General features: G+C 39.9%; 1 protein-coding gene across 1 annotated transcript in view; it reads left to right on the top strand.

The window, feature by feature from the left end:
- LOC148329492 (low-density lipoprotein receptor class A domain-containing protein 4-like) overlaps positions 1-14578 on the top strand; it is a 146369-nt gene that overhangs the window by 56029 nt on the left and 75762 nt on the right. The window contains exon 3 of the mRNA XM_088307365.1: positions 6942-7082. Within this exon, the coding sequence (XP_088163491.1) occupies positions 6942-7082 (141 nt within the window). The remainder of the gene's footprint in view (positions 1-6941; positions 7083-14578) is intronic.

Below are 14578 nucleotides of genomic sequence, written 5' to 3'. Positions count from 1 at the left end.
CAACCAGTTAATGGTGTACAACCGTTACAGCCCGAAGATGTGCCACAGAGACTCTGGAGCCCATCCGAGCTGATTTTGAGCAACAGACAGTTGCCTAGGGCACATACTGTATCAAATGACAACGAAGGCAGACATTCGAACCAAATTCTCCACCTCATCTTGTCACTGCAATTCATGTCATGCTTAGACATGTTTGACACATACAAAGTAAATTCCAGTTCATTTGTCTAATGTGGGAACTCCATATTTATGACATTATGGTCCGATTTTTACCCATTTAGACATTAATTTAACTGGCGAGATCATTCAGCCTTGGTCTGCACTTCTAGATGCAAGGAGTGCTCCACAACCAGACTGCACTGAGGATAAACTTGGAGATGGAGTGTATGTTACATGTCATAAACATCTCCCTTTTTAATGCTGTAGAATGATCTAAATATGAGAGTGAGTTGTGCAGAAACAGCAGCCCTGTGGTCCTCATTTACTCGTCATCCTCAGACATGAAAACAGATGCATTCCGAACAAATGCCCAAGGACACCATAATGGCCACACGCACGTTGCTAAAATGAGCATCCGCCTCCAGTCTGTCAAGTGGTGGAGGCAACACTCTGTGCAGCCACACACGTACTTGTCATTGTGCCATTCATGTCACACTTTTTTTTTTTTTGTCTGAGTCTGCAAGTCTTTATCCTCTGTGGGATCGAGTCTCTTCTGCTTCCAAAACACTGCAGGAATTCAGAGGAAACGGAAATGGCTCCCAAAAAAAGTCTTTATCTCCTCGCATAATTTCGATGACCTTTAATGGGAAGTGTTATTTCAACAGAGAATGAGTGGTCCTTTAATCTTCCAGCGATGTTTTAATAGACAGGTCAAAGAAGTTTGACTTGAATGTGACTGTAATTCCTTCGTCTGTCTTACTCTCATGTTCCACGCTTTAATAGTCCTCATCTTCCTTTGCCCTCTTTCATATCCTCACGTTTTTCTCCTGCTCGAGCATTCACGTTCTTTTCATTGACGCAGATTAATGAGTCGACTTTAATGCCATTATGTTTGGCACCCTTAAACAGCCAATTGAATGCAGTTGCATTTCTCCACTTCCGGCTGATATAAGACTATTTCCAGCAAAATGCAAGTGGGAAATATAATTAACACATGTGCAGTCGGTTATAAAAGTGTATAGAGTTAAGGTAAGGCAGGTGAATAAGTCCGTGCAAAGAGACATAAATATGCTGTATAGACAGAAGTGAATAGCAATGTGCAGAGCTGAATAGTAAAGAGTATGAGTGCAGCAACGAGAAAAATGGTGGACAAGCAAGAAAAAGCTGTTGTGCAAAATAGAATGTCCTTGGGAGGCATCTTTGGCAATGTTTTTGACTTCAGTGTTTGTGATAAATGTCCTCGATGAAAGCTCACTGCGATAGATCGAACACGCCCCACTACAACTCCTTCGTTGTGGATGAGACGTGCGTTTGGCTCGAGCTCTCTCGAATTCCACAATGATGTGCTCGGCATTTGGGTGTTCAGCTCCTGGTTTTTGTAGCATGCCACGATGATGTAATCTGCAGCTCTTTTATGGAGCTGTAGCGCACAGCCTTTATCCAGTGCGAAGGTACAACTGCCTTAGTCAAGGGCAGGTTGGAAATGTCTGTGAAGACTTCATACATATGCTCAACGCAAGATCACCAAGCTATTGCATCTTTGCATTCATCTTGCTCAGAGTTGACATCTACTCTGGAAAGTATGTGATGTCTGTCGGACAATCCGATTCAATGTATTGTCCTGTGGAAACAAGAAAAAAAAAATGTGGTTAAAGGGGAAGTGTCATGTCATGTCATTATCCACAGCGCTTATCCTTTACAGGGTCGTGGGAGGGTGCTAGAGCCTATCCCAGCTGACTACGGGCGAAAGGCGCACTACACCCTGAACTGGTCGCCAGCCAGTCACAGGGCAGACATAGACACCGTCACTGAGTGGGAACTGAACCCACGCTGCCCACACCCAAGTCAGGCGAGTGTACCACTACACCATCCGTGTAAAGGGGAAGTCAACCTAAAAAATGTCTTAACAATAATATGTTCTATGCGCCTTCTCAAGTCTAAACATGACATTGCCATGACAAATTTAATGTTAATCAGAATGTCATCTTTTTACATGTGAAGGCGCGTAGATCATTTTATTGCCAATATTTTTTGGAGGATGGGGAAGTAAAAAAAATTAAGCTTGAGAGAGGGAGACAGCCACAAGCCACTGGGGTCAGAGGAGCAGTCCTTGATATTGGATGTATACTGAAAAACGTCTGGTGGATTTAAAAAAAAAAAAAAAAAGAAATGTAAGCGGCACAGTGGTCAACTGGTTAGTACGTCCACCTCTCAACGCAGAGGTCGAATCCAGCTCCAGCCTTCCTGTGTAGAGTTTGTATGTTCTCCCCATGCCTTTGTGGGTTTGCTCCGGGTACACCGGTTTCCTCCCACATTCCAAAAACATGGGTGGTAGGTTTGACACTTTAAATCAGGTGTGGGCAAACTCCGGCCCGGGGGCCACATGCGGCCCATTAAACCTTTTAATCCGGCCCACCAAACTGGAAAAAAACAATTAAATGAATAAATGTTAATGTTTTGTTTTCTAAATATTATAGTTTTTCAAAGACATATATATTGTTGTAATGCTTTTGTTCACTTTCATTTCAAATTTTTCTCCGAGTAGGTGAGGTTACCAAAACACTCCATCCATCGGCTCCTGGTCCGGCCCCTCTGTCAAATTTTAGAAGCCATTGTGGCCCGCCAATCAAAAAGTTTGCCCACCCCTGCTCTAAATTCTCCTTAGGTGTTATTGTGAATGCGAGTGGTTGTTTGTCTTTGTGGCTAGCAGTTCAGTGTGTACCCCGCCTACTTGTGAGGAGAAGCGACTTGGATAATGGATGGATGGAAAAAGAAATGTATGGACATTGGTTGAATGCATTAAGATCATGTTTCCTTTGGATGACTATGATTTCAATTTGTGCAAAATTCATGCGGGTGAACAATGAACTTGGTTGTTCGGCTGTTGTTTGATAGCTGCACAACGTTTGCAATTGTGGCCATGTTAGCATTAGCATCGGGCTGACAGGAGATCACAGACAGGAAGCAAGGAGTGAAGTCAATGAGGAAATTATAATTGAAGGGTGGAATTGTGTTTAGGAAAAGTAATAATAGTCATAATAATTTATGGTATTATTCATTATTTTGTCTCACACTCAACACTAGTTTCATTTGAATTATTTGCTCAGCATTTGTGTTCTTCAGCTCTTTAGAATTCTCATGCAATAATGTGTTTTATAAAATGATAGTCCACCAAATAGAATGTTTTACCCAATTTACGTGTATTGCATTGCATTTAAAAAGGGAAAAAACAAACCTTTTGTTTTTCGATTAATTATGATGTTATTTTAATGGGATGAGCTCAAATTGTTTGCGCTGTGTGGCACCTGAACTTCAATGAATTTGACACCCTTGTGCCTATGGCATTACAATTCTCTCTTAATAAACACAGGTGACAAAGGTGTGAGATTTATTTTCTATTTTTATAGATTCAGTCTATCAATCATCATCCACCAACATAACACATCTTGACTGGGTATATATGACACTATTCCTTGTAAATCTGCCCCAAATTTGACAGACTGTGGTTAGACACGGTTACAATCTGATCTAGGCCCTGGCAAAGTCATCCCTGCAATATCCCTCCGGGCAAGTGACCGTGTTTGGAGTTGAATATATGCTTTGGATTTTTCTAATACTGATAAACAAGCTTGGAATTTTGAGTAGACATCTGAAGGTTTAATCCCAGAATTGAGTAACATTTGGAACGGTTCATAATTCTCTTCAACTTTACTAAAGCATAGTCACCTTAAATCTGCCGCCTTTGTGGACAACAACTGAAATTATAAAATTAACTTTATTTGGGATTATATTAAGTCCGTTTAGTTTCTTCATTTGTAAAGTTACCCATGGGTTTGAATTAGTCTGCTTCGTTGTGAACACTACCCCAGTTCTCGTTGTAATGAAATCTCTTACTTCTATTTCTTCTTAAATTTAAAAATTGTTTTTTTTATTTGTTTGTATAAGACTTTTTTAATCATCACATGAATTGTGTTAGTACTTCTGAAATTTGTACGACTGATTCACAAAAACTAATGATATGTAGATTCAGTTCCCCCCTGCTTTTATGATTTGCCACGACGACCTTAAAAGTAGTTTTTATTGGCTAATGCCCTTGTTCTTTGCTTTTTAACAGCCTTACGGGTCCTCGTTTCATATCCATTACATTTGAGTGTCTTAGAAATTGCTGTGACATCTTACCAGCCACACATTCGTCCTTCTGGCATTTTCACATCCCTGTAATTAACCTGTACGTATGTTGTATGTTTGTAAAGAAAAGGGCTCCACGTACGTTAGTGTGCAAATGAGGGGTTAAGTTGTCTCCTATTTTAGCGCTTTGATTCTGTTTCAGGGCCTTGACCAAAAGCATTGACATAAAGCGAGAGGATAGATGGAGGGGTGGTTGAAGAGGGAGAGACAAGTGGCTCGAAGAAAATTGGAGAGTTATATAGCACGATAGAGTGGAAGAGAAGAGGACAGGCAGAACACATGAGAATGAAAGAGAAGGCAGAGAGATGGCAAGGTAGACAATCGACTAATAGATAAGGCAGCGTGAGGAAAAGCAAGACAGGGCAAGTCACTGAGGCTTTGCTAATTGCTACTTGGAAAAAAAGGGGAAAAGTCTCTTTCCAAAGAATGGTCATGCTGGTTTGTATTTTCAATCAGATCTCTGTTCCTTCAATTGACAACCCCCCCTTGTTTTTCCCCCGCCGCAGTCTAGACGAGACCAGAACAAGCTGTTCTTGTTGTGAGGGGAAGAGGAGAAAATGCAGTATCATTAAGTTGCTTGCTGCCAAAAGGGCAATTCGCAAGGACTGCCACAAGGAGACGGACTGCAAATGCTTGTTAGAAGACCATCTTGTACTTTCAACTAGTCGGAGCTGCTTGTCTTTTAAGTGGTGATTACCTGCAGTAAAACACAGAGTTGCGGACCACCCCTAGAGGGGGGGCTGAATTTATGAAGTTATTTTTCCCCTTGTCCATATTGGATCTCGTCCACTGTCAAATTAAAAACCAACCCAAAAAAACCCAGACAACAACTAAGGAGCTGAACAAGCAATAATAAAAGCTGATTGTTTGATCGATGGAAACTTTTGCGATTGAAACCAAACTGGGTCCCCGCTCACTTGTTATTATCAATGTGTGTGTGTGTGTAAAAATGTCAAACGAAAAAGTTGTGTAAAGACGGCGAGCACGATTTGCTAGCAAATCTTCACACCACAACAAGGATATGCTATGATCACTTTATATCAGGCACTTTTTTTCTTTTTTATGTACATTGGGTCGTAAGATCAAAGTTCTACACTAGTATCCGTAAATGGCATTGGCGCGTTATTTGTTAGTCCTCTCCGATACCGATGCCAGTGTTTTAATGCCGTATTGTGGACCTTCTCGATACTAGTATTGGTATCGGTGCAACACTAGCTCAAACGTAGAATCTACGCAGAACATAACATGTGAGAACTCAAGAGCAGGTTGTCGCGTGAAAAAAAAAAAAAAAAGCATCCTATGATTTTGCGTGTGCCACCAAGGTGGCGTGTGCACTTGACCAAATGAGGAAATTCAGTATTCAGTATGTCCTGCCTCTGGGTTCTGCATGGTGGGAATTTGAGGTAAGGTGACTTTGCAAAAGAAAAAAAAAGATGCTAAAAATCTTGCTGGAGCCTAGCTTTTTACCTTTTCTTTTTTCTCCTTTTGTTTTTAAAGCTGCACATTCAGTTGTAAAAGGCAGTTGAAATCAATTAAAGTGACAGACTCAATTTATTCAGTGGGAGGGACCTCTGACATTTTAAAAATAAAATCAAATTTGATATGAGAAGAAGTTTCTGACTTCATTTAGTTTGTGTCTCACACGGTGTCTGGAAAGATGCGCCCACAATACGCAGCACACACACACACACACACTCAGGGATTGTGGTATAATTCTCTTACATCTACTTCCGATGCGTACTTAAAAAATATTTAAATTATTATTATTTCATAACACCTTCCTGGGCAATGATTATATATTTGTCTGTATTATTGTTGTATTGCACTGGAGAGGGGAGCTCACTAATCTCGTTGCACTCTTGAGTACAATGACAATAAAGGGATTTCTAATTCTAATTCTAATTCTAATTTAAACACTTTATGTCTACTAGTGACAGATATGACCATGGCATTATGGGATGTCCATCAGCCCACTCACTGCACTCTTTAGAAAATGATTAGTGTGGCTGGAGGGAATTTAATGAAACGTTGAATCATGTGGTCAAATAAACGCAATCCGGTCAAAGGTCAAGTTCACATCATACACTCAGATTAGGCTTTGTATTGTGTATAACTAAGTCCTTTATTTATCCTGGTGAATTGAAATATTTAGTAAGAAAATTGTGTTTCATGAAACGATGGCTTCTCTAATTTCTTCCATTCAAAAGTGTATCTGTGGACTGAGCACCATAATTGAGATCTTTTTGGCGCTTAACGGTGCAAATTAACTGAACTTGCCCATTCAGAAGTTTGAAAAACGACCAAAACTGACACACTCCAGTTCCATATTTTCGAAATGATGCATATTTTTATGTTAGATTCTGTGAACATGCACTCACAGTGATGAAATAGTCCATTTTTTTTTTTTTGGTGATGTTCAATCCAAATTTTACCGTGAGTTTTAGAAGCCTCGGAATGCAACTACAGTGCACTATTTCTGTCGCAATATTCCGAGACAGAAAATGCACCGTGCATCTAAAGTGGATTATAAGTACAGCAGTTGTTCAGTGTAAGGATCTCTCTGATTTTGATGTCACATCTCTCTGGTTGAACAGAGTGCAAGTTCCACTGCACCAATGGGAATTGTTTGCGTCTGGGCTCACTGATCTGCAACCAGCTCAATAATTGCGGGGACAACAGCGATGAGGAGAACTGCCCCATGGTCACCCAGCACCCTCCACCGGGCATCTTCAACTGTGAGTGCTGCAGGACGCTGCCTTCACTTCTTTTCTTGTCTTTGGCATGAACTCCTCACACATCTACTGCTCTCCGGGGGATGTTTAATGAGGTTTATACTGTGAAATTGTGTACTATGAAAAGGTGTGGCTGCTCATCACAGGAAAAGAAAAACAATAAAATGCATATATGTTTGAATAGGTGCATTTTTTCAGCCAGTATTTATGTTGCAGAGAACAAAAATTGTAATTTTCAAATTGGTGAGGGTTTGCTGCACCTATTTTTGCACTGTTAGGTGAGATGAGTCGTGGGTAAAACTGCATTCTGTTTGCCGCGGTAGGTTTTTGTGCTGAGTTTGCGTTTGTTCAAGATGGGTTTTATGCAAAATCCGAGAACCAAATGTGCAGGTGGAAGAAAATGTGGAAAAAATCTCCCTTTGAAATTGAATTAACGATTGCTTCTCGTAAGCAAAAAATGTTTTAACCCCAGCAAGAGCTCTTTGTCCATATTTTTCTTACGTATCTTCCACATCCTTGCTGAAAAAAAATTCTCCACTCCAGTCACTGTGAAAACTTGAACGTGATGTCAGTGGTGTTCCCTCAAATGCTGCAGTAATGTGTGTTTTGTGGTTGATAACGTCAGTTGTAATATGGTCACAGCTACTAGTATGAAGCAACAAAATAAACATAATAAGCTGACAGATAAACATAATAAAAAATGGCTTCTTAAATCCTATTGGTCCGCAGGCTTGCATGAAAGCAATATTCGATTATTTAATAAGAAAAAAAACACTACATTTTGCTACTTACTGGAATGCCTTGACAGTATTTGTGGTTGTTATTATTGTGGTATTAAACGTATTTCCACAAGTTGGACAAAAACTAATGTTGCTGCAAACTCTAAAATATCAACAATTACAGCACATAACTTTGCATTCAACAATTTCCAATGTAAACAAGCTTTCAATCCCATTTTATGGATTGATTTGTAAGGCACTCACGACGGGTACTCCCACAACAGCAGCGGGTAAACGCAGCACCGGGTGCCCCAGGGTAAAAATAATTGCACTTTGAATTAAAGACTCTTTGATATTAGTCTGACACATGTTCCATCAAAGATTTTCTACCTTTCAATTTCTGTCCTGTTTTTGTTTGAACCTCGGTGCCGCTTTCATGAGCCCCCCCAGCTAACACCCCTTTTCTGCTTCTTACCGAGCACCACTGTCAGGGGAGGGAGATGAGAGTGGTCCCTCGACTCAGCACAATCAATGGAAACAGAGAGAAGGAGACACGGAGAGTGAGATTGGAGGGAGAGAGGGTGAAGGACGCCAGTGGAGCGCAATGGCTGTCTGCCAGCTTACTTTGATGTGCTGCACCGTTCTCTTTCAACAACTTTTAGGAGGAGTAGGAAAACTTTTAACAGCATCACTTTCATCCTTGGCACTGGATCTGTGTGTGAATGTCCGGCAAGTTCTTCACCTTCCTCTCATCGCTACCTCGCTCATTGGCCACATTTGAGTTTCACCGCAAACCCTTTAACCTTCTTATTTGTACGATCATTTTTTTTTTTTTTTGTCTTTCTCACTACACTTCGTCTCTCTGCACGCCACTTCTATTCTTTTACTATCCTCTCCATTGCAGGTTGAATGTTGAAAGGACTACATTCCAATTCGACTAAATAAAATCCTGAGCTGGGTACTTAAAATATTTAGCTGTCTGGAGCGAATGTAAATGTGCCTGCAGCCAACATTATGGGAAAGCTGTACAATCATTGTAATTTGCTGGTGTGAGAGGGAGCGAGAGAGAGAGAGAGAGAGAGAGAGAGAGAGAGAGAGAGAGAGGGAGAGAGAGAGAGAGAGAGAGAGAGAGATGAGTGCTGGAGGGAGGGAAGGAGAGGGAAAAAAAAAAGGATGGGAGCGCTATAAAGAGTGGCAAGGGATTAGAAAAGTGAGAAATCAGTCGACTGAGAAGGGGCAAAAGAAAAAAGATGTGAGGATGTAAAAGGAAGGAAAAGGATGAGAGAGGTTGAAACTGCTTCTGTCATGATGGAGTTCGCCATCTTGTTGTAGCCCCTGGCTGTTTCTGTGGCAGTGGCAGACAGATGGATCATGAATGCTGTCTAGACGCTCTCATTTCCACCCCTTGCCCCCCCCCTTTCCTCCCTTTTCTACTCTTCATACAACTTTTCTCGCCACTTGTCCTTTATTTTCTTCTATCTGTATATCTGCACTCATCCTTCTTTCACATCTCCTCCAACTCTTATTCATGTGTGTTATAGTGAAGAGCTTGGAGGAGCTCAAGACACAAGCGAGTCATTTACCTGACATGTCCATCATATCAGAGTTGGTAGTCACCCATAGTTAATATCAAGAAGTGAAAGTTGTTCCGATTGCTTGCTATGTTGCCTTTGGCATTACTTGGGCTGCCAAGATTGGTCGACAAGTCACGATGGCGTCGGCGCTTAAAATTGCTGACATTAATTGAATAGAATTAAAATACTTTATTTTTCTGTCTTCCGTTTCTCCCTCTGGCTGTAAGCCTTCATTGTAAAATGAAGCACTGCGGGTGTCATTGCTAATGCGTGTTAGCAACAAACTCCGCAAGTTTGGATTTAGCAACCGATATTGTGAAACATGCTGCTTTCCGACATCTAACCGTCCAAACTCAGCTCAAGGGAGCCGCATTGCTGACACGCCCTTTGAATCACACTTTTCTACTGTGTGCTGTGACTCTCGTGTGGTATCGTGCATGCCATTGAAATTTTATGGCATTTTAGGGGAAAAAAAGTGATCCAAATAAAACGTTATTACATTTCAATTTGGGTGCTTCCAGAATGTGTTGAAATACTGCATTTCTGTTCTTTACGTTTGCGTTTTGTAACTGTAATGGACTTAAACAGTTTTTAGACCTTTTATTGCTACATCAACCTATCAGACCTCCGCAGGAACGACCACACGGGAAAGTGAGGGCCGGTACAAGGATTTGCCAGGAAAGTGAAACAAATGACAGATTGACAGGCAATGCTTTTGTAAATATTGTGCCGTCATGATTTCCTTTTACAAGCCCAAAACAGGCTTTTCATTCTCAACTTTCGGTTTACCTGCAGGCTTCAGTTGCGGTCGTGTTCAGTATTTGACATTACTTTGGAGTGGCGCGACTGAGATTAGGAGCCTGAAGGTTGCGGGTACAAGCTGTCTGCCCACTGAAGTATAACTGACACACCCGTCACTATTCTGATCCTTCTATATGACTAAATACTTGAAAACAAATGTTTGTAACCATGTAACTTGCTCCAATGTGTGTAGCAAGCACAGTGAGTGCAAGCATTTAATTTTTCCTTTCAGGAACTTAAAAAGTTATTTCTTCTTCCTTCACTTGCCAAGATGACTCATTAGGGAAAATATTTCTTTCTTTTATCACTATTACTGCTGCAACATGTTCAAGGCAGTAATGTCTGTTTCTCTCCAAAGACCAGCCAGGGAAGATGACTTTGGAAGTGTCGACTTTTTGGCATGAGTTCCATTTGAGCAGAGACGGGAAAATCCTGGTCCAGAACTTGAAAACCCTTCCATAGTTTGGCTTTGGCCACGGGTGCTTCCACTCAAACGGCAGTTTAAGGAGCATCTCTGCTTTTGAGACAAAGGGGGTGAATTGTGGATGTTGCTCGTTCACCTTGGTCAGTCGATTGTTAAGCGTATTACACTCTTTGTTTCCTTCTATTTGTTTCTTTTCATCTTTCTTTCTGTTTTTTTATTGTTTGAGCATGGCTGATAATACACTTCCCCTGATGCAAAAAATCTAAGCGTCTAAATCTTTATGTGCTATGCTTGCATAAGGTGCAGAAGAAAACGATGGTAAGAAAGGCTGTCCTTTATTCTTTTTCATTATGATGTGCAGCTTTTATCGTCCTTCTCTTCAGTTTCAGGGCAACATTTTTTTTTTCATCTCGATCAAACATACAAATGGTCATGTCAATAAGCAGGACTGTTTTACAAACTGCTTATCTCCTTTTGTTTGGTGTGATCATTACTCAGCGCCGGCAATTCTTGATGGAGTTGGAGTGAATATTCATAATGTGATACCCATTCCGTATATAATGAACTACAGTCAACATACATGCATAATAATGAGCTTATTATAGCAGAGTAATGGTTTTGTTGCCGGCAATAAATTTCACAAGTTAATCAACTTATAATGAACTTCCAAGACGAATAAGAACAGAAAGAGAACATTTTTTTCTTGCAGCGCGAGAAGAAAAGAACTCTATCCAAACCAGTCTACTGGATTCCAAAGCATGGGAGGCGACCCGATAGGCCCATCTTTACCTTTATAGTGGAATCAACGTATCGGGGCGCCAGCCAGCATTGTAAGATCGGCTTGAGGACAAAATAAGCTAGAACAAACAATGACATTGTTCTAAATTGTCCAGTGACGCGGACAGTCTAATTATGGGGCTAACTTTAAACTTTTTTTTTTTTTTTTACCCAAGTCAGATTTTGTGAAACATTCTCAAATTATTATTGATGTTCTTCTTATGGCTCTTGTTTTAGTCAATGCAAATGAGCCTCCCCTCTGCACAACAGCACGTGCCATCATAGACTTTTGACCTTGGTCAAAAAAAAGTATTTCTGCTTGACAACAAACTGTGTTCTGAATAATTACATTGTAACATTATTGGGAAAGAAGTGCGGATAGTGTGATGCTTTTATTATGAAGTAGAAAAGTGATTTGTTGTAATGGAGATAAAGGAGGCTGCATTAAAATGTTTTATTAAGTGGTGTAAAATGACATGAAGCAACAACTTGAAGCATTACACTCCCCAGTAACTTCTCTTTCCCGTGCAATACCGCAAGTTATGTGTGTGGAGCTGCAGCATAATAATGGTTTATAGAATTGACTTTCCCAGACAGTACAATAATTGTATGTTTCAGCCTTGAGCAAGTTTGGTCATATATAATATTTGAACGAGAATCCATTTATCTAACCTATTAAATATGACACAGTGGCCACCTGTGTCCCAACTATCAGTCAAGCTGGCAACCCCATCGTTTCATTTGACATGCGCCTGGCGTGTCCATTTTAAAAGCAATGAGAAGCTGCTTTAATTGGCCACGCTGGTAAATTAAATTAGCTGTTCATGCCCACAACGGCGCCAAATGCCCATTTTTAACTTGCACAAAGCTGCGTTCATCTGTAAAAATAACCAAATTTTGTCTAGACCACCTGTGCACAGACCTTGATAGCTAGGTACAGAAAGAGAACCCTCTGTGTTATTTTGTGTTGTTTTAATTAGAAATGTATTTTATATGCTTGGCAGCTTTTCGTTTAGTCTGGGTTTAACTACTGGTGCAATTAATGAAAATGAACACGGGTGCCATTTTTACAATGAGACTTTGACCAGATAAAGAGATGAAACATATTTGAGTTTATCATCATACTTCTTTTTATCACTAAGTAAAACTTATACAACATCACACATGTGTGAATGAGAAACAACGCTCAGAAAGACTCTGATTAATGTAGTTGTTGAATTGCTGTTCTCAAGATCTCTGTGGAGCAGTCTGTTGTCCTTGTGGTTAAAGGATTTACTCTGAGCAGACACAACAAGAGAAATATTGGGCAAAAGCTCTGGATAAACATTCATCTGTTCAACTCCTCTTTCTCATTATTACTGTCTGTGCTTGCTCTCATCCCCTCGTACTTGTTTGTCTCTTGCACTTGTCTTTCCCTTTTGCTCAAACCAGCAGTTCCCTTTGAAGCTAATTAAAGTTGCCCCCCCCGCCCCCCTTCCCAGTGTTCAAGTCAGCACTAAGTGGCGTCTGTTCGTAATTCTGCTGGGCCAATTAAAGCTGCAGATGCCTATGACCACAGCTACCATCGTACTTGCCCTGTGAATGCTAAATTGCGACAACTGTGTCTTCTTCCTTCAAATTGTCTGTTGAATCAGACAGATTTGTTAAAGTGGAAGCCTCCATCGTTTTATTTCCTATGCCGAGTCGCAAGCAGCGAGAGCCTGTCCTGATTTGAGGTGAAATTCAGATTATGCCCTGGAGTTGTTACCGGTCATTCGCAGGCAGTGTTGCCACCACGGTTACCTTGAAAAAGTAACGTAGTTACTTTATTGATTACTTCATTTTAAAAGTAACTATGATTTATTACAAGTTATTTTATTAATTACTTCAACAGAAGCCAATTTCACTTAACATAAAAATGACAACTGTTTTTACTTGCACTTTTTTGGAAGTGTGTTACTTGGAAGTTTTAACAAGTAATGTTTAAGGAAAATGTTTTTATTTAAAAAAAAAAAAAAGAAAATAGAGAGCTGTTTTGACTTCACATAAATAATTCATTTAAAGCTTTCTTAATGTCACTGATCAAAAATGGCCTACTTTTTTTTGTCTAAAAAAATATTTATGTATCTAGACTTCATTAACTTTTTTTATACATAAAATAGAAAATAAAAGCAGTCTTTTTTTCCTGACATTTTTAGCTGTTAATACTGTCATGGTAAAACATTCATCACGTACATTGATTATATATTTCCCTAAAAATTTCAGGGACCTTGCATTGGACGCAGCTCAGCTTCACACAACCTGTTGAGACTTTGTAAGCTTGAATGTACCATGTTAAGACTCCAAATGTTTTTTCATTTTATTTATTTATATTTTTATTTTATTATTAAGATCCAGTAACAAACATTTGAATTAAAAACACACCTTGAATTTTTACAGTCTTAGCTGTCAATGTATTCCAGTTTAAGATGAAATCTTTTGTTGCCAGTCCATGTGTTTATAATAATTTAAATGTGTGAATATTGAGACATCGCTTGTGTTGGATATCCAGACTAGGCTCCAGCACCCCCCGCGACCCAAGTCAGGAGATGCGGTACAGATAATGGAAGGATGGATGGATGGCTATCCAGACTGTTCCAAGTGAAAGTTGTAACAGTTTTCACACTTTTTATCCTGTTTACACTCCGTAGAGTTGTGAGTGAGCATAAATGTGTGATGTACTTTATGTAAAAATTTACAGACTAAATTATCTGAACCACATTAGACACTCCAATGTAAAATACTCAAAAGAAATAGATGTTTATGAAATGAAGTCTAGATTGTGATTCTGTGATGAGTGTGGTCAGTGATAGAGTGATCATCTTCCAACCCAGAGGTTGTGGGTTCGATCACCAGCCCTTGTGACCATATTGTACTGAACCCCCAGTTGTTCCAGATGTTGCGCCATCAGCAAGTGAATGCAAAGTCAATGTGACGCACGTTGAATATATTAAAAGGTGGAAAAGACCAATCAACAAAAACCAAAAACAGCACAGTGGAACCCCTTGTGGAAAATCCATGGGTGTTGGATTTCACAACATTAAGGCATTCTTTCTTTTTGGAAAAGAAAAACCAGACAAATAATAGATTTTCATATTCCGTTGATATCTTTTTTATATTAACCATGGTTATCCACTCTCCTTAATTTTTCCTATAAACAAAAACAGCCCCACCAAATAGGATTCT

Source organism: Idiotropiscis lumnitzeri, chromosome 10 (assembly GCF_059441095.1).
Source record: "Idiotropiscis lumnitzeri isolate Australia: NSW breed Sydney's pygmy pipehorse chromosome 10, RoL_Ilum_1.0, whole genome shotgun sequence".
NCBI lineage: Eukaryota > Metazoa > Chordata > Actinopteri > Syngnathiformes > Syngnathidae > Idiotropiscis > Idiotropiscis lumnitzeri.
Note: the sequence above shows the minus strand (reverse complement) of the source record. Positions and strands in the feature narration are given on the sequence as shown.